The sequence below is a fragment of the Microplitis demolitor genome, chromosome 7, assembly GCF_026212275.2.
Source record: "Microplitis demolitor isolate Queensland-Clemson2020A chromosome 7, iyMicDemo2.1a, whole genome shotgun sequence".
NCBI classification, from domain to species: Eukaryota; Metazoa; Arthropoda; class Insecta; order Hymenoptera; family Braconidae; genus Microplitis; species Microplitis demolitor.
Window position 1 is genome coordinate 3,001,730 of NC_068551.1, and position 27,481 is coordinate 3,029,210.

The 27,481-nt window shown below is 26.1% G+C and overlaps 2 protein-coding genes across 3 annotated transcripts in view; one reads left to right on the forward strand and one right to left on the reverse strand.

Moving 5' to 3' along the window:
- The window catches only part of LOC103580479 (uncharacterized), a 101,374-nt gene that overhangs the window by 41,420 nt on the left and 32,473 nt on the right, over positions 1–27,481 (reverse strand). The window lies entirely within an intron of this gene.
- LOC103580462 (beta-1,4-N-acetylgalactosaminyltransferase bre-4) overlaps positions 1–27,481 on the forward strand; it is a 61,747-nt gene that overhangs the window by 13,607 nt on the left and 20,659 nt on the right. For both annotated transcript variants that reach the window (XM_053740560.1, XM_014442518.2), the window contains exon 2: positions 25,147–25,436. In XM_053740560.1, the coding sequence (XP_053596535.1) occupies positions 25,282–25,436 (155 nt within the window). In that variant the 5' untranslated portion in view covers positions 25,147–25,281. The remainder of the gene's footprint in view (positions 1–25,146; positions 25,437–27,481) is intronic.

The window sequence follows — 27,481 nt, forward strand, 5'->3', positions numbered from 1 at the left end:
TTGATAACATTAACGTCACCTGTTTACACTTATTCATATATAACATATAACTTATTCTGATGTTTTGATAACACGGAACAATCGTAATTCAACGTGATATTATATCTCGTTTTACATGAATGCTACGTTTATTTTGATGTTGCATTTAATTTGTTTCATACTTTACATTAGTTTGAATCTATTATTTATTCAAAACATGGATAAATCATTTACATGATTTGCGATTGTTATGGTTGGCGATTAATCGATTTTGAAATTCAAAAAAATATTTAAGATAGATCGCGTTAGAAATTCCCGAAGGAATTGAATTTTTGTACGCCCTTTTGACTTTAAGAAGCTTGCTAGAGCCAAAAAGGCATATCATTTTTTTTTATTACAATTGGAGACTTCACAGAAAAAAAAGTTATCATTAATCAAGAAAATATTTTTGAAGACAAACGTTTTTGGGAACCAAGTCAAGATTTTCTTGAGCCAAGAGAATTTGTCTTGGTTAAAAAAAAAATTCGTCTTGGTCAGAAAAGATTTCTACTTTATCTGAGAAAGTTTAGGTCTCAAAAAAAATTTTCTTGAATCAAGAATATTTACCTTTAGTCGAGAATTTTTTTTTCTGTGTTGTTTTGAACGCAGAAATAAAGAATTTCTTGGCGCAAAAAATTTTTGCTCGACTTAGGAAATTTTTTGTTTAATAAATTGAAAATGAAAATTTTCTTGGGTCGAAAAAAAATTTTTGAGACAAGTAAAAATTTCTTGAACTGATACTTTTTCTAGTCCTAAGAAAATTTTCGTTTCCATTTCATAATGCAAAATTTTTTCTGTACCTAGAAATCTTTTTTTTTTCTGTGAAGCAAAAAAATTAAAAAAAACTTTCGAACGCTAAAAAGTCATGCGCCCTTTAAGCTTTCAAAATAAGTTATTTCAAAATTTGAACTCTAAACTAAGTCTGCCTAACAATTGGCAATGAAAAAAAATTTTACACTCTTTTTAGAGAGCTCCCGAAGGCCAAAAGGGCGAATAAACATATAAGTCCTTTTAGATTTAGTAACGCGAATATTTCATTTATATATTCCGTTAGTCTGTTGGCGTGTTCACATAAATGCGTCGTATTTGCGTTTTCCTACGTCGAATACGTTTTAAATACGTTTTTATAAACATCTACATCTTTAAACGTTTAATTTACGTTTTCAACATAAGTACATCCAATCTACGATTTAAATTATGACTCGAGATATCTTCCTACTTAAAAAAAATTATTTACAGTCGCGCAATATTTTTTCAACAAATTTTTTTTAAAATTTTATAACTTTCAATTCAGCCTAACAAATAAAAAAAGAGCTATTTAATTTCATAAAAAAGTTATTTAATAAAATCCCACATCTACTCTAAATAAGAATAGTATTTCTTATTTGAATACTTAGATTAGATTTTATTTAATTCATTAAATCATGAATATAAACATAGAAATTTATACATACTCGTATAAAGTTCTCATGATGCTTACATATGGATATAAAATAGTTTAAAGAAAATATTCATGACACTGAATTATAGAGTATGTGGAACCCCTCGGTCTTTATTGTCCAAGTCCATAATATAAGGGTCATAGTGCCATTCGGTATCAAGATTTTCTCACTGCATACATCTATATACATCCATTTATACACATATATATATACATATATACATATTTTTTACTTGCTCTAAAATGAATACAATACAACCGAACAAAGACAATTGTTTTGTTGAATAAATTAAACAAGTAAAATCCAAGGCTGAATAAACAGGCAAATAAACACAGGTGTTAAATATTATTCGACATAAATAACTTATCATGCATGATATGCAATAATTAAACATTGTATTTATTTTATATTAATAGAATGTTTTGTCCAAGAAAAAAAAATTCATTTTAATTGACGGATTAATTTGACATGGAAGAGTAAACGTCATTACACGATGATTATTATAATTTGCTTTGCGTCATTGACCTTGTATATTTAATATTTTTTTTCACTAAGTCTTCCTTGAGTATTTCAGGTTGTGAGATTTTTTTTTTTATGTATTAATGCTGATGTTTTTTTAAGTCCATAATTAAATTCACCCCAAGATGTATGTCGTTATTTATTATCTGGAAGTAACACTCTATGGCACCTGTGTGTTCTGTGATTACAGCATTTTTTTTTTTTTTTTTTTTTTTTAGTATGAAAAAAAAAATCGTAATGCGTAATGCTGATAAAATATATATAAATACGTGTGTATAAATATGTTGGATAAATATATATATATGCATGTATGTATAGATAGATAAAATATGTATGAATATAAAGGAATAAGGAAAGTAGAAAAGCTTCTTGGATGCAAAACCGGTAATTTTGTACTACACATCGACGGAAGTCGAGTCTTGAATTACTTTTTTTCGCCTTTGCTACTGCTTTTTTGCGGGTAAGATAAAATAAATATAAAAAATATATATAAAAAGATAAAAATATAAAATGAATAGAAAAAAATCCGGGAAATGGTTTATATATATATATATATATATATATATGCTGCCTTGATTTTTAGTAAGAATAAAAGTGCGGGGAAGTAGAATTAAATCGGGTAATCCAGAGTGTCACCAATGAGGTTCACCGGATAAAAAAAGTATGAAAAATAATGCGCTAGGATTAAAAAAGAAAAAGTTTTAAGATCTACGTGTTCATATGTCAATTTCATAATTTTTTTCCCTCGGGTTTTAATATTATGGTGAGGATAAATATATGAGCAGATATATGTTATTAGGATTTTCATGTCCTGAAGAAAAATGATAGAAAAGTAACTTTTAGATTAAAGTTATAATTCTTTCAAAGTGGTTACAAATTTTTTTTTGTTTTATGAAGACCACATACTTTATTTATAGTGCTAATTATTACAACTTCAATAAGCCATAAATTTATATTATGGTTATTATCCTTTTTACTGTTTTTGTATATTTTTTATTTTCAATGAATATTTAGACGTCTTTTCAGTTAAAGGATAACGTAAAGTATTTAAAAGGACATTAAACTTTCATTAAAAACAAAAAACAGACATTTGAATAAAGTTTCGAATTTTTGATTCATCATTTAAATAATTATGGCTGATTAAAGTGATGAAATATTATAGAAATGATTTATTTGTATAATCGAATGTTGTGTTTTATTGTATTTAAAAAGCATAAAGATTATTTCGTTTGAAATATTAATACTTTTATCACGCAGATAAGAAGTTGAAAACTTTTGTTTTAATCTCTGGTAAATTGTTTTATTGAATACTTTTATGAACTTTTTTTTTGATAAAAGAAAAACTAACAGCTGGTGATTAGCGCTTTCATCTTATCTTATTGTGAAATTTTTTAGTAGAATACTATCTGGGCCATTGTGAGTTATCACGAAAAAGCTATTATGTCAATTTTATTGAAATATTCATTCCATGACTTCTTAAAATAGCTTTTGAAATATTTTATACAACTGCAATATTTCAATTTTTATGAAGTAATTTTTTTTTTTTAAATTATTATTATTCTTTATTATTTTTTTTTACTGAAAAAAAAAAAAAAAAAAAAAAAAATGTAATAACTCTGCATGAATTTGGAATTTTTTCACTGGCATTCACAAAAAATTCAAAAAGTTCAAAATTTTAAATTCAAAATTTATTACTTTAAAAATAACCAGACAACTAATTTGTAATTTAAGAAATTTTTATATAAAATTTAAATTTTGAAAAACTCAAAAATTAGAAAATTGATAAATTTTTGGAAAACGGCAGGTGGCTACTTTAAAAAATTTCACAATACATACAATTATTGATCAACAAATAACTGATGACATAAATAAATGTTTTTTTAGACGGGTTGAAAATAATTATCAAGGATAAAAATAAAAAAATATATAAACGAAGTTATAAATATCCGTACAAGACATTAAGGACGTTTGGGATTAAATATTAAATGAGACATTGATAAATGAGTCTAGTCTACTTTTCTCACGAAGTAGAACAGACAGTTAAATTCAATTTTTTTTTCTTAACCTTATCAACTAAAAAATTCACTTGAGATAATTACCAATCGATTACACGAAACGCGATAAACTAAAATAGACAAAAAATATAAAAAAATAACTTTTTGGAGTACTTCCAGATACTTGGTCTCCTACAACTACCGGAAGTGCCGTAGTTTGCAAATGGGCTTTCGTGACACTCGTAAATCACGGTGATACCGTAATACCACTACCAACAATTTACTTTTGACTAACCGATAAATTTATATCACTGAAATTTCTTTTCAACGAAACGAATGACGTGAAAAATCATGTAGATTTTTTTTATTGTTATAAAAAATAATACGAAATTCGTTAATCCAATGACAGCTGCTTTCAATTTAAACGAAAAAATATATATATAAAAACGGTAAATTTTTTATGTTTCGTTGTTGTACTTTCGTGGAAAGCGAGCTCAAGTAAAGCTGTCAGAGGTACTTAACGACTTTCCAAATACTTTTAGTCGCAACATAAACTTTTGTTGCTCTAATATACTTCAGGCGAAAAATAACTTTTAACTAAGATTCAAAAAAACAGGTAATAAAACTAAAAAATTTAATCTATAAATGCCATCTACAGTAGCCACGAGCAGATAAAATACAAAAAAAACAGGCCCAAGAAAAACGGAGAACCCAAAAATTTTAGTAAATCAAAAAACTATAAATTTCCCAAAATAATATCAAATTTTTATTTTGTACTTTGGCGATTATTTTTGAACAATTTGAGATGCTCAAAACTTGTTTTTGGAAAGTAAATATTTTTTTTGACGGCCACATTTTGCCAAAAAATGGAAAACGAATTTTTTTTCAAACAAAATTGGAAATATATAAATATATGTTTATAAATTTTGGATTAATGATATTTTTGGAGTCTCAAAACAGAAAAAAAAATTGTTGAAATAATCAAAAAGTTGCATTATGAGAAAATTCAAAAGTAGGTTTCGTTCAAAAAAAGATTTTTTTAAATAAATAAAATCGAGTTTAAGTGAAATAAAATAAAAATAAAAAGATAACGCAAAGATCGAGACACTTGGCATTTCTAGTGACTAAAAAAGTACAATTCTATTTCGAGAATATGCTATCACGAGGTACATTGATTCGATTCGTGCACTACATCGACAATGCGCCAGTCGCGGCGCTTATATGGCTGTTTCAATATAAAATGTGCACTTCTACTAAAAATAAATTGACAAATTTATTTTAAATGCTCACTGCTTTCTATTTTTTACCGAAGTTTTTTTTTTAATACCCGAGGAATTTTTTTTTTTATTTAATTAAATTTTAATTGTCAAATTCACGTGATAAATGTAGATTTTATTGATTGTTTATTTTATTATCATAAAAAAAAAAAAAAATTAAATGAAATTAATTGGCGTTGAAAAACAATGAGTTTAATTGAACAAAATCAGAGTAAATTGAGGCGTCGAAACGAGCACGCTGAAATAACGACGTGAAACCACATGTCACGTAGCAATTTTATTAAAACAATTTTAAAAAAGATGACATCATTTATGGTTTATTTTAGATGACTTTTATATTTTGATTTTAGTAATTAATTAATTACTTTATTTGTGCGGTTGTGCAAATAAAGTTTCTCTTACCAAGTTACTGTGGGTCTAAAAGTCTAGTGGTTAATTTCGAGTGACGTGTCAAACGGAATCTCAACAAAGTAGATTTGCCATTACTAGATTAGCAAATGGTACACGAGAGTCTCATTAAACCTGATTATTCGTTCAGGAATCTCATTTATTCTCGTTTTCCAATAGAATGTTGGGAATTTAGATAACACAAGTGAGTTCACACGGAAAGTATCTTCTAGATAGTTTCAGTAAATAAATTAACTCAATTTATTGTTTAAATTTCCATTTCAATTCAGCTTTTTTTTCTTTTGAACTCCAAATATTCAAATATTTACAAACGAAAAAATTTCCATAATTCAAATGATTATCAAAAATCCATTTATTAAATAAGACGATACTCTAGAATTTGAAAACTTTTTTAAGCAATAAAATATTCCGATTTAATTTTCATACAAGTATTGGAAAAGAGTAAAGAAAACTTGAGACCAATTTTGGAAAAACTTTTTTTTCATGATATTATTCTTTTATTTTATTTAATAATCAAGCGAAGACGACTCATGGCAAAAGTTATCATAAATTTAATAAAAAAAAAATGAATGCATTTTTTCATTTTTCCCGCAAATTTAATTTTTCTATCCCAGCATGAATCTAAATTTTTTTTTTCTTTTACTTTTGCTTCGATCCGTTACTTTGCGGCGAAAATTTTACCACCGAAATGACCCACAGCAAAAAAAACTTTAATCCACGTTACAGCCGCCTTAACTTATTTTTTTACGCAAAAAATTGGCCGTCTAATTTTTCAAGTCGTCAACTTTAATAAAAAGACAGTAATTATATTTTTACTGTTTAGAAAAAATTTTTCCTTGGGTTTTCTTTCAAATAAAAAATAGTAACATTGAATTCAATATCTTATAAGTCGATTATAGATTAATCTATATTCAATTACATAAAAAATATATTTCAATACGTAATAGGTATTTTATAGTATAATGCAAATATAAATCGCATTAAAGAGATTTTGACGAACGGAAATTAAATAGTAAAAGTTTAAAAGTCGTCTTTATCTAAATCTATATAAATGTAAAAGCTACATGTCTGCATGTGTGTAACGAATAAAATCAATATCTCTGAAATCCAATCGGCTTCAAGAGTGCAATACACTAAAGTTTAAGTTTGCCAGTTGACTACTCCAAAATAACGTCTTATTTAATACTTTAAAACTTGTAAGTATTTGCTTTATAAAACTCTATGGAGTAACTTTCAATAAGAAGAGTCGTCAAAGGATATTTTAAAGCTCAAAGCAATTATCTATTTATTTATTTTTTGAATTGATAAAAGACAGTTTTAAATTATTTCTTTTCATATTCAATTAGTTTATAAGATAAATTATCAATTTATTACTTTTTGTTACATTAAATCAATATATCGCGTTATAAATGTATGATAAAAATTTGAAAAAATTTTGGTTTTTTTTTATTGATCGATTGCTATTCTGAAAACAAAAAAAGTGAAAAATAAAATCATCAACTCTAGTTCAAACAAAAAAATTAAGCTTTTATGCTACTTCAGCACTAAAAACTTTTCGCGCGGTATTCAAAAAAAAAGGGGTTCAAATTCGGGTCTTTAATATTTAACATGATGACAGTATACTGAAATCAAAATTTAACTTGTCTGTAAAATGTGTAAAAATTTATATATCAATTCGTAATCACTCCGAATTAAATCCCGATTTTTTATGGTATAGAGATCAATTATTTTGAATAAAAAACTAAATAATTTATGTAGCAACGTGGTTAATTACTACGTATATAATTTACTACTAGAACATTTTTTATAATTTATATCGTGATAAAAAAGAAGAATATATTGTATAAAAAAATGTAGCTTTTGAAAAGAGTTAATGTAATGTCGGATTAAACGTGAGAACAAGTTATGCAGATTGCGTGTGTGAATATATCATATAGAATTTACACAAAAGAATAAAGAATTCAGCATGAGAGCGGAGGCCGAGCTTTAGAAGGATGAAAAAAACATCAAGTTTCTGGCTGAGACGTGTCAAGAAAATGAGAAAAATTCAACCCAGTAAAAAATATTATGAAAAAATTGAATACACAAAATGAAAAAAGTACCGGCAAGATTGGCGGATAGAAAAATTTTCTATTTGGCAGTTTATCACAAAGTTGACACAAATCGGGATTTTATTCTGTGTAAATATATTTTTTCCTGTAAGTTTCTGTGTATCATTCATACGTTTATTTATTTCCTGCTACGTGTAGCTCTGTGAGAATTAACATATGTGATTTTGTAGAAAATTTTTTAAGTCAACTAGGCATTAATGTACTTGCAGACTTTAAACATTTTAATTTACTATTCAAACATCGTTTTAGTCGAGTACCAGACAGTAGTCGTCGTAAGCCATAAATCACATTTGTCCGCGCTTGTTTTATTGACACATGTCACTTAACATAAATAGTGGTTCTAGTACGTAGTTTTGTTTTTTCTTAAAAAATTTTAAAATATATAGAAATAAATATTTCAAACGCGTAGTATTCGTCTAAGATATTTTTCTTGATTTTATATTTCCTGCCGAATTCAATAAGCGAATCGTAGAATAACACAAAGTCATTTTTATTTTCATATTTCGAGAAATATCGAGATCTGAGAAAATGAAAAAAAAAAAAATACTAAGCTTGCTGGTGTGTCAAACTGATAAAATTTGAATAGAAATATAAAAAAGGTCTCTTGGGTTTAAAAATAAAAAAAAACCAGTGGTCTAAAAGAGGGACCGAACTGATTTGACCGATAGAAAATTTCATTGGAGGTTTTATTTGTTTTCTTTCAATCCCTTGATTGGAGTAATAGAAAAAATACTCAGTTGGTCTCCAGGTTGAAATGTATTTCTATTTTTGATGTAACAGAAAAAATTTTTGAATTAAATTTATTCATCGACTAAAATTCAACTGTATGAAAAGGGTATGACAAAAATTGAAACCCTGAGCTTAAAATTTATTTCGACGGTCTGCGTTATTTATCACCGGACAGCTGAGTAACTAACAACACTTAAAAAAATTAGTCTATGCTAGTAACATTGAAATTGATATTTATTACAACAACAATTTGAAGTGAATCCGAAAGTTAGGGTAATATTATATACTATAACATTGGAAGTTAGTATAAAAGTTGTTGTGTTCATAGAACTCGTGGATATTGGATAGTTGCTTTGAAAATTGTTACCAACAACTCAACTTGCTATTTCCTCTTCATTCTCTGTAGTAATTTTCTCTACTGTTTCTCTTTACGCTTCTGAGTGTATAAGTTAATCCATTTAACCTCAGACATTCTCAGTGGCTATATATATATATATGACTTCGTGGTAGTATTTTTAAAGTTTACTGAGTAATTGTGCATCCTTAAGTACTCTTATACCGAAATCACAAGATTTTAAAGTAATTACATTTCTACGGCTTTATTTAATCATGAAATTTTACAATATCTTCTCTACTATCACTTATTCTGAATACTAGGACAAGAGCAAGAATGGAATCATGATAAATAATTTATATTTATTATTTAGATTAATCGTTTCAAATTGTTTTGAATCATTTCAAATAATTTTTCGTAATCAGGGATTCAGAAAGAATTTCTAATCAATGAAGATTGAATGATTATTATTCGGTAAATATATTTGGTGTAAGATGACACAGAACTTCACAAGTGACATTGGCTAAAAATAGTAATTGCCGATAATTATTAATCTTGGAAGTTGGGGCGAAGTTAATTAAACAAATTAAGACATTAATTATTTGGACGTTTCATCAATTATGTTTCGACTTTATCAGCCAAACTATAAATAAACAATTATACAATTAAAACAAAATATTAGGTTAGTATTTACTGAGAGGCAACATTTTACTCAGGGATGAATCACCCAAATAAAAAGTCTTCATGTCAAAATATGACGCAAATTAAAAGAACAAAACTTGATAAAATTGATCAATTCGAGGCAATTCACTTATTGAAGTAATTTTAATTGAGTAAAATGTTGGCTCTCAGTAGGTATTAATCTAATATTTTGTTATAAATATGAAGTCAAAATATAAATGACGAAACGACCAAATAATTGATGGCATAATTTGTCCAATTAACCTCGTCCACATTTCTACGATTAATAATTATCGATTATATATCATGGTCACGGTTTAATAACAATAAGAAATTATTTAATATTCAAATTGATCGCTCCGAAAATAATGATAAAGTAATCGGGTTAATATATGCGCTTTTAAAATTAACATCCACGTTTTTAAATATTAACATAATACTTCAGTTTAAAGAATCTATTATTAAAGATATTTTTTTTACTTATCAAATGAAGTTATTGTAGAATTTTCATCCAAAGAAATTCCTTCAATCCCATAGAATTTGAAAAAAATTTCGTTCAATAATTATCCTAATTTCTAACCTCACAAATCTCTACATAAACATAATCATCTCTAGTATCATTTAACCCATTGACAGATAAAAAATTGCCGTCTCTAGTTCAAAGTTCAATTATTTATAAACAATAAACATGAAAATATAAATTCTCTAACGTATACTTTGTCTACAAGACGCCATGAAAAATCTCAAGTGAATAATAAATTTAATTTTTTCCGACGACACTAAATTCCCGCACAGCGGCGTTAAAAATAGGCCAGCACTTTCATTCACTTCATCATTGATAAAAAAATATTTTAAAATTATTCATCAAGAGAAAAGTTCAATTAACTTTTTTATTCATAGCAATTTATTATTCATACCCTTAGATATTTTTGACTTTTCCATTAAGGAGTAAACGTACATTTATTGAAAGTGACTAATACATTAATCTAAATTCAAGTGAACATTTTCTGAGTGGCATAAAGTCAGTACAAAATTAAAATATTAATATTAACTTTGTGCTCATTGTCAGTGAGAAGTAAAAGCATCATAAATACTTTTGTAAAAAAAATATATTGGTTCCTTTTATTTATTGAGCGTTTTTGTGTGTACCCACAAGTAGCCAAATATGAAATTTTAATTACACCGGATAGCGATGCTCGTTTAGCGTAAAAATTTTTAAAAAATGATATTATATCCTCAAACAATATACAACAAATTTATTCATGGCTTTTGTCACTCAAACAGACTTTAAATCCGGTCGTATATCGTATAATGTTAAATACTTATCATGTAAATACACACATTTATTCCATATTAACTGATCGTTGTGTATCGTTTCCGGAATATTTACGGTTCAGTGAAATATTTCACAAGAGAAAAAGGGTAGAAGAATGAGCGATCCTCCGTCCCAGACGAATTTCGATCTGCATTTCAACCGTGAAATTGAAATTCTATACGAAGAATAATATTTTTCGTACGTTTCAATAAATCAAATATATATTCAAAGCAATTCTCAAATTTATTTCTTATAATACTTTGAAATTTTTTTTTTTCAAGTCTTGTAGCTAAACTAAAAAAAAAATATAAAACTACTGACGTAAGTTATAATTTCCGAGTACCAACTTTTTAATAGAAGTTAAATTAATTAGCGCAAGTCGATGTGATAAATAAAAATACTTATATTTTATTGGCATTTAAAGAGCTGAGGTTTTAACTTTGCGTCGTAAACCTAAATCGATGCTAGAGTTTATTAATTTAAATTGACGGGCGATAAGAAAAATTATAACAGATTTAATGTCATATTATTGTATAGTCATTTTATGACGTTGTTATTTAAACCAACCGACTTTTAATATTGTAAATATTTGTGATAAAATTTTTTATTTATTTTTTAATTAGGGGAGACCGGGGCAAGACGGCCCACCTAAGCCGATTATTATTCTTTGTGGCTTTTCAATTTACTCTCGTCCAACTTTAACCCAATTCACCAAAATTTTGGTGAAGCTCCTGAAAAAAAATTTTTTTTTTGGGGCAAGACGGCCCCCTCCGAAAAAAAATGAAAAAAAATTTTTTTTTTTTTAATTGTAAAAAAATTTCCCGCGTTATAATTGTTTATATTTTTCTCTTGAACAACTGTATTTACTTTTATATTACTCGAAATAACCTTCTTTGATATAATACGAGTAATTTATTCACTTCTGTAGAAAAAAATTGAGTGTTTTAATTTTTTTCCAAACATATTACCAAATTTTATAAATATATTATTCATTATGTTACATATAATAATTATAATTGTTTTGTTGGATTCTATAACAAATTATATGAATGAATTAAAAGTTATTTAATAAAAAATAACTTAATTGATTAATAAGTATTTTACTCCAAATCCATAGAATTAACCAAAAAATGATATTTATATTAAATTAATCATGATTAGGTTATAATAGTGTGAAATACATTTTTTTTAGAATTTTTGAGTGGTTCATTTTGCCCCTAGTTTCACGTATAAGGCTAAAAATGAGTAAATAATCTGAATTTATGATAATCAAAAGAAAATAAGAAAAAAGAAATGTTGGTTAATTTTTGAGGTGGGCCTTCTTGCCCCAGGGGGCCGTCTTGCCCCGGTCTCCCCTACATCACAACTTTTAATGAATTTATATTCAATATCAAATTAAATTAGATAATTTCTAATATCAGTAATGAAAAAAAATCTTACTCAATACAATTCTTATAATTTTAAATAATAGAATGTTTTTTAAATTCGATAGGTATTGAAAAAATTTGCGAAAAGTCATTTTGATAGAGTTATATTCGTGTCATTGAAAAAAAACAAGCTAATGAAATCGAGTACGTTTATTGATATTTAAATTTTCCAAGAAATATAAAAAAAAAAAATAAAAATAAAATAATCATTTTTTTGTATTAGAGCTTATAGACAGTTTAGCTTAGCGCCGAGATCCGGGCTCGAACACTAGACCTTCAAGCAGCTTAAGTCTACTAATGCTTTGATAGAAAATACTAATAAATATTTCAAATTATTTATTTGTTAAAAACTTTATTTTCTTTAGAAATAAAATTGACTTGAGCTAAAAATAGGTTTGAATAAATTTATTGTAATTTTTCGATTAAAATGAAAGATTAATTTTCTAAAAAAAAAAAAAAACTCGAATGGAATGTAATATGGAGAGCATTGAAACTCTTTTGAAGTCAATGAGATTATTTTTCCCTAGTGTAAAAATAATAAAAAAAGTAAATAAATATATATTTTTTTTCTTTTATGGAAAAATGTGATAATATTTCGAGAATGAAATTTTTCATATGCTCTCCCGAGAGTCCTCGAGAAGAAAAGTTGAAACGGCAGTCTAGATGTAAAAGAGAGAAATGAAAAATGATTTCAACAAGAAAAGCACAAGAGACTCGGACTTTATGTAGAAAAATTTCAAACTAAAATGTAATAATAAAGTCAGTTTGAATATTTATATAATAATACTTTAAACATATAAGCGAACTATAAACTCGAATTTCAAACAAATTTGAAATGACTAAAATATAAATGCAATTGTAATATTATTAAGGAAATTTCAGTAGAATAATATTTTTGTTATTGAAAGCTGAGTTCGAAGTAATAATAGAGGGTGTAATTAATTTAGTGGGCGAACTTTACGTGTTTGTAAGAGCTTAACTTCAAAAGATAAACTTTTGAGTGTAGAAATTTGCAACCGTGGCTCATCGTCCCGGAAAACGATGAAGCACATGGAATATCGAATGATCTTATACTCAGTCAAGAGGAGTAAACCTTGAACGGTTTCCAGGCTGCTGGTTATACAGAGGAGGTTAGCTTTGGCTTTTGAGAATAAATGACGAGAGATGAAACACACCACAATAAAGTTTTACCAATACTGGTTTATGTTCAAGACATACCGACGATAAAATATCGATTGTAAAGAACACAAGAGTGGGTTTAAGGTGTGCATACCGTAAAATGTCAAATGCAATAGCTAACTTTCTAAGGATCGGATATAAAGAAAATAGAGCCATCACAATTTCGGTATATATACGTAGAAAAAGTATTATAGAAAATAAGGGGATTCAACTCGAAGGTTTTAGCTTCCCAATTTTATGACAGAAAATGTTCACTTGAATTTAGATTAATGTATTAGTCACTTTCAATAAATGTACGTTTACTCGTTAATGGAAAAGTCAAAAATATCTAAGGGTATGAATAATAAATTGCTATGAATAAAAAAGTTAATTGAACTTTTCTCTTGATGAATAATTTTAAAATATTTTTTTATCAATGATGAAGTGAATGAAAGTGCTGGCCTATTTTTAACGCCGCTGTGCGGGAATTTAGTGTCGTCGGAAAAAATTAAATTTATTATTCACTTGAGATTTTTCATGGCGTCTTGTAGACAAAGTATACGTTAGAGAATTTATATTTTCATGTTTATTGTTTATAAATAATTGAACTTTGAACTAGAGACGGCAATTTTTTATCTGTCAATGGGTTAAATGATACTAGAGATGATTATGTTTGTGTAGAGATTTGTGAGGTTAAAAATTAGGATAATTATTGAACGAAATTTTTTTCAAATTCTATGGGATTGTAGGGATTTCTTTGGATGAAAATTCTACAATAACTTCATTTAATAAGTAAAAAAAATATCTTTAATAATAGATTCTTTAAACCGAAGTATTATGTTAATATTTAGAAACGTGGATGTTAATTTTAAAAGCGCATATATTAACCCGATTACATTATCATTATTTTCGGAGCGATCAATTTGAATACTCTAGTAACTTACTATTTTTAGCTGATGTCACTTTCGATGTTCCGTGCCATCTCACACAAAATATATACACTGAATAATATTTATTTAACCTTGATTGATTACAATAAAAATAAACCTCTAACACAAGCTAATTATGCCGTCGATTTAATGAACGTTCAATATTTATTCGTGTTTCTACGACTAATGGAGGAGATAAATAAATAAATAGCCACACATAAAAGTTTCTTTTGTTTCCGTACATAAACTTTTTTGAATAGCATCTCATAGACGCTGAAATAAATGAACGTATGGCCGGATTTTTTACGGTATTGTACGGAAATTTAGTGTACGTTAGGAAGATATAAAGTTATTACCCACTCGAGAATTTTTACGATGTCTCCTAGATAAACTATACATTAAAAAATTTTTATTTTAGTTCTTTCAGTTTAAAAAAAATACAACTCCCATATAAATGAAAGACATTATACTTAAATATTCCTGGTTTTAAACGCTATCAGAGATGATTAATATGTATATACAAAAATATATAGGGGGGGGGGGCAAAACCGAGTACCCCTAAAATTTCATAAGAATTTTTTTTCTTTGAATGTTTTTCAAATATTCTAAAATCACTTTTGTAAATATAATTAAACATTATTTTGAATTTTTTATTGTTAAATTTTTTTAAAAATCGAGTATTCAATAAATTGTCTTTTTACACTTTACCGATTGGTTCAAATAAAAATGCATTCATTCCTGTGAATAAAAAAAAAAATATAGTACAGTGGTTTTTTTTTTATTGTATCAATTCCTGATTCGTTTAATATTTTTTTTTTCAACCAAACTATAATATTTCTATAACTGCGAAACATTCACAAAGAAATTCCAACTAAAAATTCTCTCGAACAAACTCATAAAGATAAAAACAGAATAAAATCATTGAATTTACTCCACTTCAATCTCCATCCGATTCACTGTACATTAAAAAGCTTTTATAAATACTTGAATTTAACTTTAAAATTTTCCACCAAATTTGATCGCTTTCTGTTTCACTTTTAATTCTTTTTACCTCCATTCCTATATCATGATACTCTACATCTACGTCTACGTTTGGAAAACTGCCAAATGCTATTCAGTATAATTCTCGTCGTCCAGAAATTAAAAAATAAATACGTAGGATAAAAAAATCCATATTGGTCCACAGCGCACTGAATTTAAAGAGAAAGCTTTTAGAATGATGCATCCGAATAATCATTTTTTTTACTCCTATTTTTTTTTGCCAGTATCTAGAATAATACATGAATTTTTTTATCTATATTCTATACATCCATACAAACTTTGTTTACTTTATCTCCATATCCACTCCATTATATAGTACATCCAACTTTTAATCTCTTTTAGTCAATAATAATAATAATAACAACAATTATTATTATTATTATTATTATTATTATTATTTTTAATCTTCTTTATCAATTTTCAATAATACTCGCCTATTAGACACTTGTTAATAAAAATATTTATAACAAGATAATATTTAAACCAACAAACGAAAAAAAAAAAAAAAATATAAATAAATTAAGCTTTGAAAAATAGAAAATATATATTTTTCAAATTATTTTTAAAAATGGAAGCTCTACTAAAAAAAATACACTTTTTCATTTTGATTGTACACTTTGATAAATTTTGATAAATTACTTTACATAAATGCAGAAAAAGATGAATTTTTGACAGCTATTCAAAAAATTATTTTTTCATTTTTGAGCAAAATGAGGTGGCTCAAGAAATGAAAAAAAAAAAAAAAAAAACTTTTTTATTATAGCTCATAGGTCAATTAATGTTGTAAATATAATCTGCTATCTAATTTGAATTTATCAAATCATTCAAAGGCTATCTAATAATTTCTAAGTTCAAATTATTTGCACCCTAGTAAAGGTTGAAAAAAAAAAATCTTCAAAAATAAGTTACAGACATTACGAATTGGTTTGAAATCTTTGTAAGAGTGATAAATGACAATCCAGAACGATTTGAAAAAAATATTTTTGAATACCTTATTTTCCCGCCCTTTTTTCTAATGTGAAAATACCAAGTTTTTGAACTCAAATTTATCAATTCGTTCTAGACCTTTTGTGGCAAGCAATGAACCTCTCTATAAAACAGTTATTTGATTTTTTTTATACCGTGAAAACTTTAGCGGCGAGTGAATTTATCGGAATTTAAATAAAAAATAAAGTTTCACTCTATAACGAAAAAACTACGACAAAGCTTTGACTCAATGGGCTTTTTTTGAAGAGAATTTAATGCCCTATAAAACTGAAGATCGACAAAAACTTTTCAACGCAAAAAATAATAAATGAAACCAAAAAAATAGTTTTTTTTTCTCAATTACATGAAATCGAGAGCGACCTTAAAAGTTCTAATTACTATAAAAAATGGTGCTGCAGAATGATGCAAACTGCAAAATGAAAGTAAGTTTTCCCAGTATCGATAAAATTAATCAAACTAAATATAAAGTTTATTGTTCGCCGGATTTTCTCGCAGGAATTTCGAGAGAATTCTCAATAAGTTCAGTAGGTGTAGCAAGTGAATGCAGAAAGAAGAATAAGCGAAATAGCTAATGCTGCTTCCACTACTACTATTACTGTTGGCATCGATACAACAGTACGTGCTTTTGAGCTCAAGTACTGCAGAATATTGCGACATTCAGATCCGTACTTTATTTTTTTTTTATTTATAAAAAATTTTTTTTTTCTACCCAGAGATTAAATAAAATATGAAAAAATTAACGAACATAAATTGACACCATAAAAAAAAATATTTAACGAAACATTTATATTTTTATAAAATTTAGAATGAAAGACAGTTAATGTGGTCGTTGCCATGACGATGTCTATCGATCTTCTTACTCTGGTGCTATTTTCCTCTTGCTCTTTCTCTTTTGTTTCCTCTTCCTCTTCCTAACCAACCACCACTACGAGCGCAGCTCTTCGTCGCTTTTCCTATCAACGTGTTCTTCGTTACCGTACTATTCTTCTTTTACGTTTTATTTTCTTCTTTTTTTTTTTTTATTCTTCTTTTCTTTGTACATCTCGAGGGTATCCACAGAGACCTCGAATCCCGGGGAATAAATGCCGATGATTTAAGGTTACAAAGCGACTATTTTATCTCTCCAGATAATTTATTCATAGTGCATTGTCTTTATATATTATACGTATTTATTATTAATATCATTGATTAAAATTTATTTTACTTTGTAATGAGTAACTTAATTATTTTTAATGGATTGAAAAATTTTATTTTTCCCAGATTTTCAGTACACGTGAAAAAAATAATTTCTTGGCGCGAAAAATTTTGACCGGCCAATTTTACCTCAAGGGTTTGATTTGCTTTCGTGTCCTCCTGATAAAATTTTCATATTACGGATATCTCCTACTTGACTTACCACAGAAGTAACACGAAACCATATGGAGAGAAAATAATAAGAGCGGTTTCTATGTACTTATGGGAATAGATCCGGTACTAGTATGGAAACTGTCCATATTGACAAGAAAATGCTCCTTTTATATTATAGTAAATATTTTTATATTTATGGTGAAATTTCTCATACCCAAGAACACAAAAAAAAAGATTGTTGACTATGTTAAATTTAAGGAGATAATTTTTTTTAAGTAACCGATTGTTAACTTCAATTAAACCGGAAGTCAACAAATTTTTTTGTACCTCTTAGGATTCTTATAAGAATATAAATTTATATATAAAAATATATTTCAATACATATATATTTAAAAAATGGTTTTCAAAATTTATTAGAATCGTTGGTTGATTTTCGCTCCATGTATGAATTAATGATTGAAAATTATTGTAATTTATTATTAGTGTCCCTCAATCATTTTGCATATTTTCGAATATCTGATAATATGTCATTTCATAATTTAATTATCGTTTGAATTTAGTTACCACAGATTAATTTATAGTTAATCAATTTTATTAGGATGATTTTTCTCTCAACATTATTTGTATATTCTATCAAAAATATTTAACGACAAAGGATATTAATTATCAAAGTAATTTATAATGAATAATTTATCAAAAGCCATCAGTATGAAAATTTTGCATTCCATACTTCTGATAATTAATTGTTGAAATTAAATTTATCAATGAGGTCAAAATAATAAATTTTAATTTTTTCATTAATGTAAATATTAAAAAGTAGAAAATTAAAATCACTCAATAAAATTTTAAAAAATCTTGTCATTTAAATCCGTACTTAAACTTAAACGTTAATTAGTTAAGAGTGTAAGTAAAATAAAACTTTTTTTTCTAATTAAAAAACTACAGCAAATAGAAAATTAAATGAATCTGAAGCAAAGTTTTGTACAGACGTAGTTGCTTCTATTTTCCATTGCATTTTCATTTCATTTATAATTACAAACTTTCATTCACGACTCTACTAATTAGAGAGTGTTTCAATATTATCAAAATGTTTCTTGACAGTCATGTGCTTAATGAGTCTTATATATGTATATATATATTGTACTTTCTGTTCAATTCATTTATTTACTTTTGAATAAAATGGAGAACTTCAAACTAAAGTTCTTCAAACTTATTCAGTTATTTAAGCGAGACATAATTTCACCATAAACATTTTTTTCATTGTTACTTCAATCAAACTTTCCATGTTGGTATGATAAAAAATTTGTATGCACACCACACGAGGATAGTAAGGTATCGCAACCCGCTTTTTTGTCACCTTCATCCCAGCTCAGGGTGACAATATTACGCGTCGTCTTATTTCCCGCCCTAGATTCATAATGTACTATTTTTTTTTTTTTTAACTCAAATTATTGTAAATTCACGACAGATTTAAAAAAAAATAAAAATAATTTCTACTCATTGTTAAAAAGCCGCGAAATTTAATTAGACACTAAATGACCCGTCATACTCGCGCCTTCATTATAATTAATTATCATGATTAACCATAAAAATGAATTTAAAAAATGGGCACTGCAGTAGGGACCTTTTTGCCCCGGTCTCCCCTGCAATAACTATTACACTAGATAGTAATAAAAAAAAAAAAAAAAAAAAAAAAAAAAAAAAAAAAAAAACAAGAACATATCGCTTATCAAAAATTTTTTCCACTTCCCTATCTTATATTTATTTTTCCTTTCCTTTTTACTAAAATTTATTGATAAAAATGCGCAAATACACAAGATAAACGAATATACTGTTGACAATTAATATCTAGTCGGTTGAATAAACACACGTCATATGGTATAAAAGTATTACGATCAAAAGTACGCGAACGATTTTTTATATTTTTTTTTTATTGGAAAAATGTTAAATAAATATAAAAAAATATATATTATTTATATTTTATTCACCATTTTTTTATGGCTATTTACTTTTTACCTTACTATATTACTATTTCGCTTTTATTCTCATTCGTCGCAACTATCGATATATATCGATGATAGTTTGTACCATAGTATAACCATAAAACTCTTGAGGATCATAAACACGCAGTCGTTGATAAAAATAAAATTATTACCCTATTACTTTGTAACTCTAGCTAATGAAAAAAAAAAAAAATATACACATATATATATGTATATAGTAGTAAAAAATATTTTTCAAGTACTTTAGAAATATAATTAATAAATATTTACGACCGAGCATAAAAATTAAAATATATAACGATATATTAAAATGAATTGCTTGGACAAAAGTCAAAGTCGACTTAAAAACATGTTGTAAAATATATATAAAAATTAATAAAATAGGTTTGTTGGTAAAAATATTTACTAAATATTTCCCTCTGATAAATATTTATTTTAAATTAATTTTTATATATTTTAATTGGTTAAAAAAAAAAATAAATTATTAATAACCGCAGACTAATAAGTAAATTTATTGTATGAACCGATTTTGAAACAGATTGTATTGACATAAGATAATATCAAGATAATGTAATATTATATATTCTGATATACATAATCAGTAGACTAAACTAAACAATGACTTATTAAATTTAAATTCAATTCCCACTTGTAGATTTTAAAAAAATTTTTTTTTCATAACTATTATAAACCTTTTCAGACATTTTATCATCAATAAAATTTTAAATTTTTATAGAAATAAAAAAATTTTTCACACGCGAGTATGCATAAGTAGAAAAAAACTTTTTTAATTTAAAAATGTTTCGTTTTCGTAACTATTTTCAAGGTAGACGTTAAAAAAATATGATAATAAACGAGTCTTCGTGATATAGAAGCTTTTAAAATTTTAAAAATTTATAAAGTTTTTTTAGTATACTCTATACTCTACTTTAGATTTTTAATCCATGACAAAGATAAAAAAGTAAAAAGACAAGGTAAATAGGCTGATGGCAAAGATAACAATAATAATAATAATAAAATACCGAATCGTGATCAAAGTTGTTTCGTTATCGGAAATCATGACTCTGCTTACGTGTATAATTTCGAGTGGAATTAGAATTTTCAAGTGGCCTCTAATAATAATACCATAACAATTACCGTTTTACCAATCTTACAAGAAACCTGCTATATATATATATATATATATATATATATATATGTATGTATATTCAACAATAATTGCATATTTAATAAATATAACCTTAGATTAGACGGAAAAATTGGCACGTTTTCAGAAGGCAGACTCATGCTATCGAGGCAGACTAGATTAGAAGCAAGATTATTATTGATCGATTAGATTATTAAATATAAAAATGCTCCTATAAAAGCTAGAGACGTCAAGGATTTATGATTGATGATAATTAACGTCAACTATGACATTCTGAAAGTAAGATAAGTAAAATTGATCAAATTTCTGGTAGAAAACATCATCTGGACGATGAGTAATTAGGTTTGAAAGTCTTGAAAAATAGTTTGGTCTTTAGATCGATAATCATATATTTTTTATAATGATAAAAATCTCTACTGAACAGCTGGTTAAATTAGGATACTGAATAAATAAATCACTTTTCTAATCCTGATTATCCTACATCGTTTATTTTTGCTATTAATGGAAAAAAATTGTGACATATTTTACAAGCTATGAAAATTTTTTCTATTTTTCAGCGAAAATGGCTTAGTCTCAAAAAAAAATTTTGCAAAAAAATTTCTTTCATTTTAAACAAAATCGAGTTTTCATAATCTACTGAAAGTAATTGATTGTCAAAATACAAAATAATGATTAAATATATGATCCTGAAGTTAGCAGACAATTAAAAATTTTATAATTTTATTTTGAACAATAAAATTTGAAAAAAAAAAAAAAAAAAAAAGAAACTGAAAAAATGCACATGTAGAAAATTAAAAAGACTAAAAGTGTAATTTTTTTAAATATTTTTTTTTTTTTATAATTTATCGTCTTTTAAAAAATCAAAAAATTAATAGACGTCTTCTAACTTCAGTACCATATTAAATATCAGTTTTGAAAAGTAAAACTTTGATCAAACTTTTCTAATGACCTATTTTACCCTATTTTTTCTCTAAGATGAAATTAATAAGAGATATGAATATTGATTTTATAAGTTGAATTTATAAGAAATTTTATTAAAAGTAATCAAGGAAATGGCGACATTTTGTTGACAGTCAAAGCAATTTCAACAAAAGGTCGGCGGTTCGACTCCACCTCAAGGTCTTTTTATTCGAAAATTAAATTTATGTTTTTGCATCACTTTGATTAAAGTCACCTATTACCACGAAAAAATCAATATTTTTTGTTACACAAGCTAGTACAAATATTGAATTAAACGTCTAAATTAAAATTCCAAAAATAAAAATAAAGTTACTGCTTTCATGTTAATAAAAAAAAAAAAATATACTGAATAAAATAAATCTAAAATATTAATATTCTGTGATAGAATGTAAAAGATAAACAAATCGTCCTTAATTTATTGGCGAGTCCTATTTCATTAAAAAAATATTCAAATAATTTAAACTACTTGACAATTGTTTAAAAAAATCCCCAGCAACAAGGCTATTAAAAATGAATCGATAGTTTGAAAATAAAAGGAAATAAAAGTTATGAAATTTTATTTCCAAGTCAATTGGTCACGGTCTTTCGGTCCAGCCAGAATAACTTATTGATCTTCTGCCTTTCAGCCATTTGACCTAGAAAGGATTTTCGCCAATTCAAAACTGTAAATATTCATGCATTTAAATAATAATTGAACATACATTGAAATGTACATTGAAAACGTACAGATAAATCAATTACATGATTTCGTTATACTGAAATTTTTTTTAGACTGAATTGCAAAAGAATATTAATTAATACTCAAACCAATACTACTAGACTTTATCCTATGGAAATATAAATGTATAGAAAAAATTCATGCATAAAAATAAAATCACATACTATAGTATGCATACGCAATTCATCGATGCACAAAGTTTTTCCTTTCATTTCCATCTCTACCACTCTACTGCACTACAACTAGATTCTTTCTGTCGTCCAATATCCGACAATTTTCACTGGTCCGTAAACTCAACAGTAACAGTGCGCAGTACATACCCCTCTTTTTTTTTTGTTCTCTACTCTACATAAACCCACGATTTCAAGTTTAAATAAATATAAAGTCAGTACCTGTGTATTGTTAAATAAAAAAAAAAAAATAAAAGTAGAAGAAAAATGAGAGTAACAGACAGAACTGTCCTCGACAGTAAATTCCAACAGCCCGAAAATGAAACAAAAAAAAAAAATTTATATATGAACCCTTCAAGACTCCTAAAGCGCTTCAGTTTAACTTTTTGACCCAATGTTTTTTATGTCATATGACATCATCTCCACGACCTAAAAGCACTATTTCCGGTCGAATCAGTTGAACTTTTATAACAAAGCCAAAAAAAATCTATTTTCTGTGCTCTAGGGTATTGTTCTGAAAGTTTAATGTCACTATAAATGAAAAAACTAGACAAATTGTTTGTAAAAACAATCAAATTTAATTTTTAATATTTTTTTTCAATTTTAACGTTAAAAGTTTTTGAAATCTATTTCACTTTGCACTAAATTTTGGTTAAAGAATTTATAATATGTACAAAAAAAAAAAAAAAATCTAGTATATTTTTTTAAAATTCATGAAAACTTTAATGTGAAAAAAAGTAATAGGCAATGAATGCAATATAATTTTTTTTTTTAATTGTTTTTTATTTGAGAATAAAATAAAAATAATTACCGGAAGCGGAAATAAAAATAATAACAATTATAACTTGGGTCGTTTTGTTTTTATTACCATTTTATTTAACGTCATGTATTTTTAAAAATATTTTTTATTTACTCAGGAGTTATGTATTTGAGATTTCACCACGTGTTTCCCCAAAAGCTAGGATTAAATTTGCATACCGCGGAGATTCTCGTATGAAAGGCAAATATTCTCGGGGATAAGCATTTACCATCAGCGACACTCAACAGCTACCGAATAATTTTACTAAGACCCTTTCCACTGAATTTTAATTGTCTCTTAAGAGAGATAATAATGTTTTATTTACGAAAAGATTTACTCTTTTTTAAATGATTATTTATCTTTTACTCAATTTACGATTAATCCATCATATAAATATATGAATAAACAGACATTTTACAAAGTACAAAGTACTTTGGATTTTTATATTCATCAAAGTAAAGGAGATCTATGCGAAGTACTCGGAAAAAAATCAGTCAAAAAATTTCCGCGATTTTCTATGGAATTTCTTTAGCAGCGATCCCGATCAAAATTACGACTTCAGTTAAATATTTTCAGACTTCAGAGACATCAGACAAGTTGTTTAGAACAATATAACAGTACAGAAAAAAAAAAAGATTTTTTTCTCTAAAAAACTTGAAAATTTTCAAATTAATTTTGATTTTGCTCGATTTTAAAAATTCAAATTTCTAATAAATATCGATGTTTTGAGAAAGAGTTTAAAAATTTATCTAAAATTATTTTCGAACTCATGAAGCTCAAAATCAGTCAGAAATTTTGGGATTGGCCAACAGGGTTAACCTTTTTTCAGGTTTTTTTTTTTGAATTACATTAAAATTGTTGACTTCCGTATTTTTTTTTATTTAAATTTTTCGCATTTTCGCAAAAAAAAATTTTTTTACCACAAAATTAAAATTTTATGTTATATTTACCACACGTGGTACTGTACTGAGTTGAAAAGATTGTAATGACAGATTATTTAAAAATAAATAAAAATGACGTATACTTTTTTTTTTTGTAAAAAAAAAGGTACGAAAATTAATTACTTGTCGAGGTTTTCTGTCGTGCCCTAGTCTCTTTAATAATAAAATACTATTTAATATATAATTGATGTGTTTATATATGTACATAAACATGATAATATATTATTCAGTAACATTAAAGTCACTCTAGCATACTATATCATTTTAATAATTCCGAAAAAAAATTCCAACCCATTTAACAATTACTACGTTCCTTAAATTCTTCCGCAAATACTTTTCGTATTTTTAAATCCACACTTTTTTTCTTTTTTACAAAAACCCTTCGCTTCCATTTATTCATTCATTCGTTCATTCACTTCTTTATTTCATTCTACATTTTTTTTTTTTTTAATCTCCAATAAAGAAAAAAATTCTGCGGTTGATTTTTTAGAATCCTTGGCCTAGTACCGTCACGTGACGTAATTTGTCACGCTCTGTACTCCGTATAAAACTTGTGCACTTGTGCAATAAAATATCTGGCAAGATAAAATCATAATACAGTATTCCCGTTTTTTTTTTTAATTCTTTTTTTTAATAAAAAAATAATAATATTGAATAAATAAATAAATTAATATTTTATCTTTGGTTTCAGGGGTACGAGTGATGTGTGAGTGCATTGAAGTTGATAATAAGCTTGGGAATAGATATAAGAAATAAGGAAAATAATGAAAGTGAGGAGACATAACTTCCGCCGATAGGAGGAAGTTATGGTGTCTTACCGGGTGCGATGTCTGTGGCTGCACCCGTGGCATCGTGGCACCGAGCCCACCTATACAAGGCGCTCGCCTGCGTTGTTATCGCACTTATCGCACTGCAATATCTACTTAGTGGTGCTATAGATGGACACTCTATTGAAACGATGTTTACTATTAATGCTTCAAGGTTTTTATTACAATTATTATTATTAATTTTTTTTATATTTATTTAATTAAATATGTTTATAAATATTGACTTTGTTTTTTTTTCTCTAATCAATTTATTTTAAATTCATTATTATTATTATTAGATTATAGTGTACGATATCAGTAAAAAGTTTTGACACTTTCTTATCGCATTAAAATGAAAAAAAATAAAAATAAAAACTAATAAAAATATTTTTTAAAATATAAATGCAAAAAAAAATCAGCAAACTGTTTGACACGGGGTCAACCCCAAAACTTCTTACTGTTTTCGAGCTTTTTTTTATCGTATAACTTGTAAACTACTCGAGTGATCAACTGCAAAATCTAACAAGTTTTAAATCTTGGTGAGCCTTTTCGATTGCCGCCAAAAACATTTAAATCGGTTGATTTATTCAAAAGATATCGTACGACAAAAAAAGTTTACACACACACATGACCGGACATCCATCTGGAAGTAGTCAAAATAGTTTCCTAGGACCTCAAAACTTCGAGATCTGATAAAAATCCCTTTTTTTGAAAAATTTTTAATTTTCATAGCGGGAAGTTTAAAAAAATTTTGATTGAATATAAATAATATTTAATTCAAATCTACCGCAAGTTTATCGGATTTTTCTCAATCTTAGTCTCATATTCATTAATTCTACTTATTAACAAAAACCAAGGGCTAAAGTACCCTCGTTTGGCGTTACTCCGTCAAACTACTAATTTATTTAAAACGAAGCCATACGTTAAATATATATTATAAGCTGACTAACTTTCGACAGTAATAAAAAAAAAATTTTTTCTAAATAATTTGTGTAATAAAGTTATGACATGTTAAGCTTCCAAAATGACTCAGTAATCCGATTTTACAGTATTATAATTAATATTAATCCTTTAGAATGAGTTTAAGTCGACTTAATTTATTATTATTATTATTATTATTATTATTATTATTATTATTATTATTATTATTATTATTATTATTATTATTATTATTATTATTATTATTATTAATTACCAATACTTATAAATTTCAAAGTACTCATTTTTTTTGTTTATCATCAAGATAAATAAATATCAAAAATAATAAATGTAATTCAAAGTTTGATTATTTTTTTAATGCCTGATAAGTATGACAGCCAATAAAATACTTCTAAAAATAACAAAATTTCGCCTTGTCAAAATTTATTTATAACAGCTAAGAGAAAGAGAGAGAGAGATAGTAATTTATTTTTAATTTCAAAAATACTTTTTAAAATTCTCTGTAGTAAAAAAAAAAATTTTTTTTTTTTTTGACATTTAAATAACAGTTACCACAGTACTTATATATGTAAACTGGTATTTAAATATTAGACATTAAATATTACATATTACCCACATTCTCGTAGATTCATGTGTCATTTTTGTTCGCTTGTTATGTAATGCTTGTTCTGCTGGTTTACGCGGTTCATGAGCATAAGCAAATTAGTTGATATCGTTTACATAAATAAAATAAATAACATCAACGGTAAATTGCTGACAAAAATAAATAAACGTTAAATGTGAATACACAGTGGAAAATAATAGCAAAAATATAAAATATAAATTAATTGCCTTTTTTTTTTCTATTTATTTTCTTATAAAAATATTAAAAACTTGGCAATATAACCGGGTTTATTTATTGATGTTTGTTTTTTATTTATTTAGTGAAGTTTTAGGTTTTTGCAACTTTTATATTTAATTGAAAGCGATATTGAAACTTTTACAATACAATGGGAAAAAATTCAGGACGTTTGTAGATATGATGGGAGTTGTTTGTAAAACTATAATTGAAATATAAAACCGTTTAATATTACGCGACTGTATGAAAAACAAAGATGTTAAAATATGAGTGGATTTTATTTTGTTGTTTTGAATTCTATACTTGAAAATATATTTTTGATATTTGTATTGATAACTCTATTGGAGATAAAAATAATAGCAATTGAGTAATCAATATTCAATCAACTTTGTTATATTAATTTTAAATACTCAGGTTTTTTATTTAAATTGAATATTGAAATT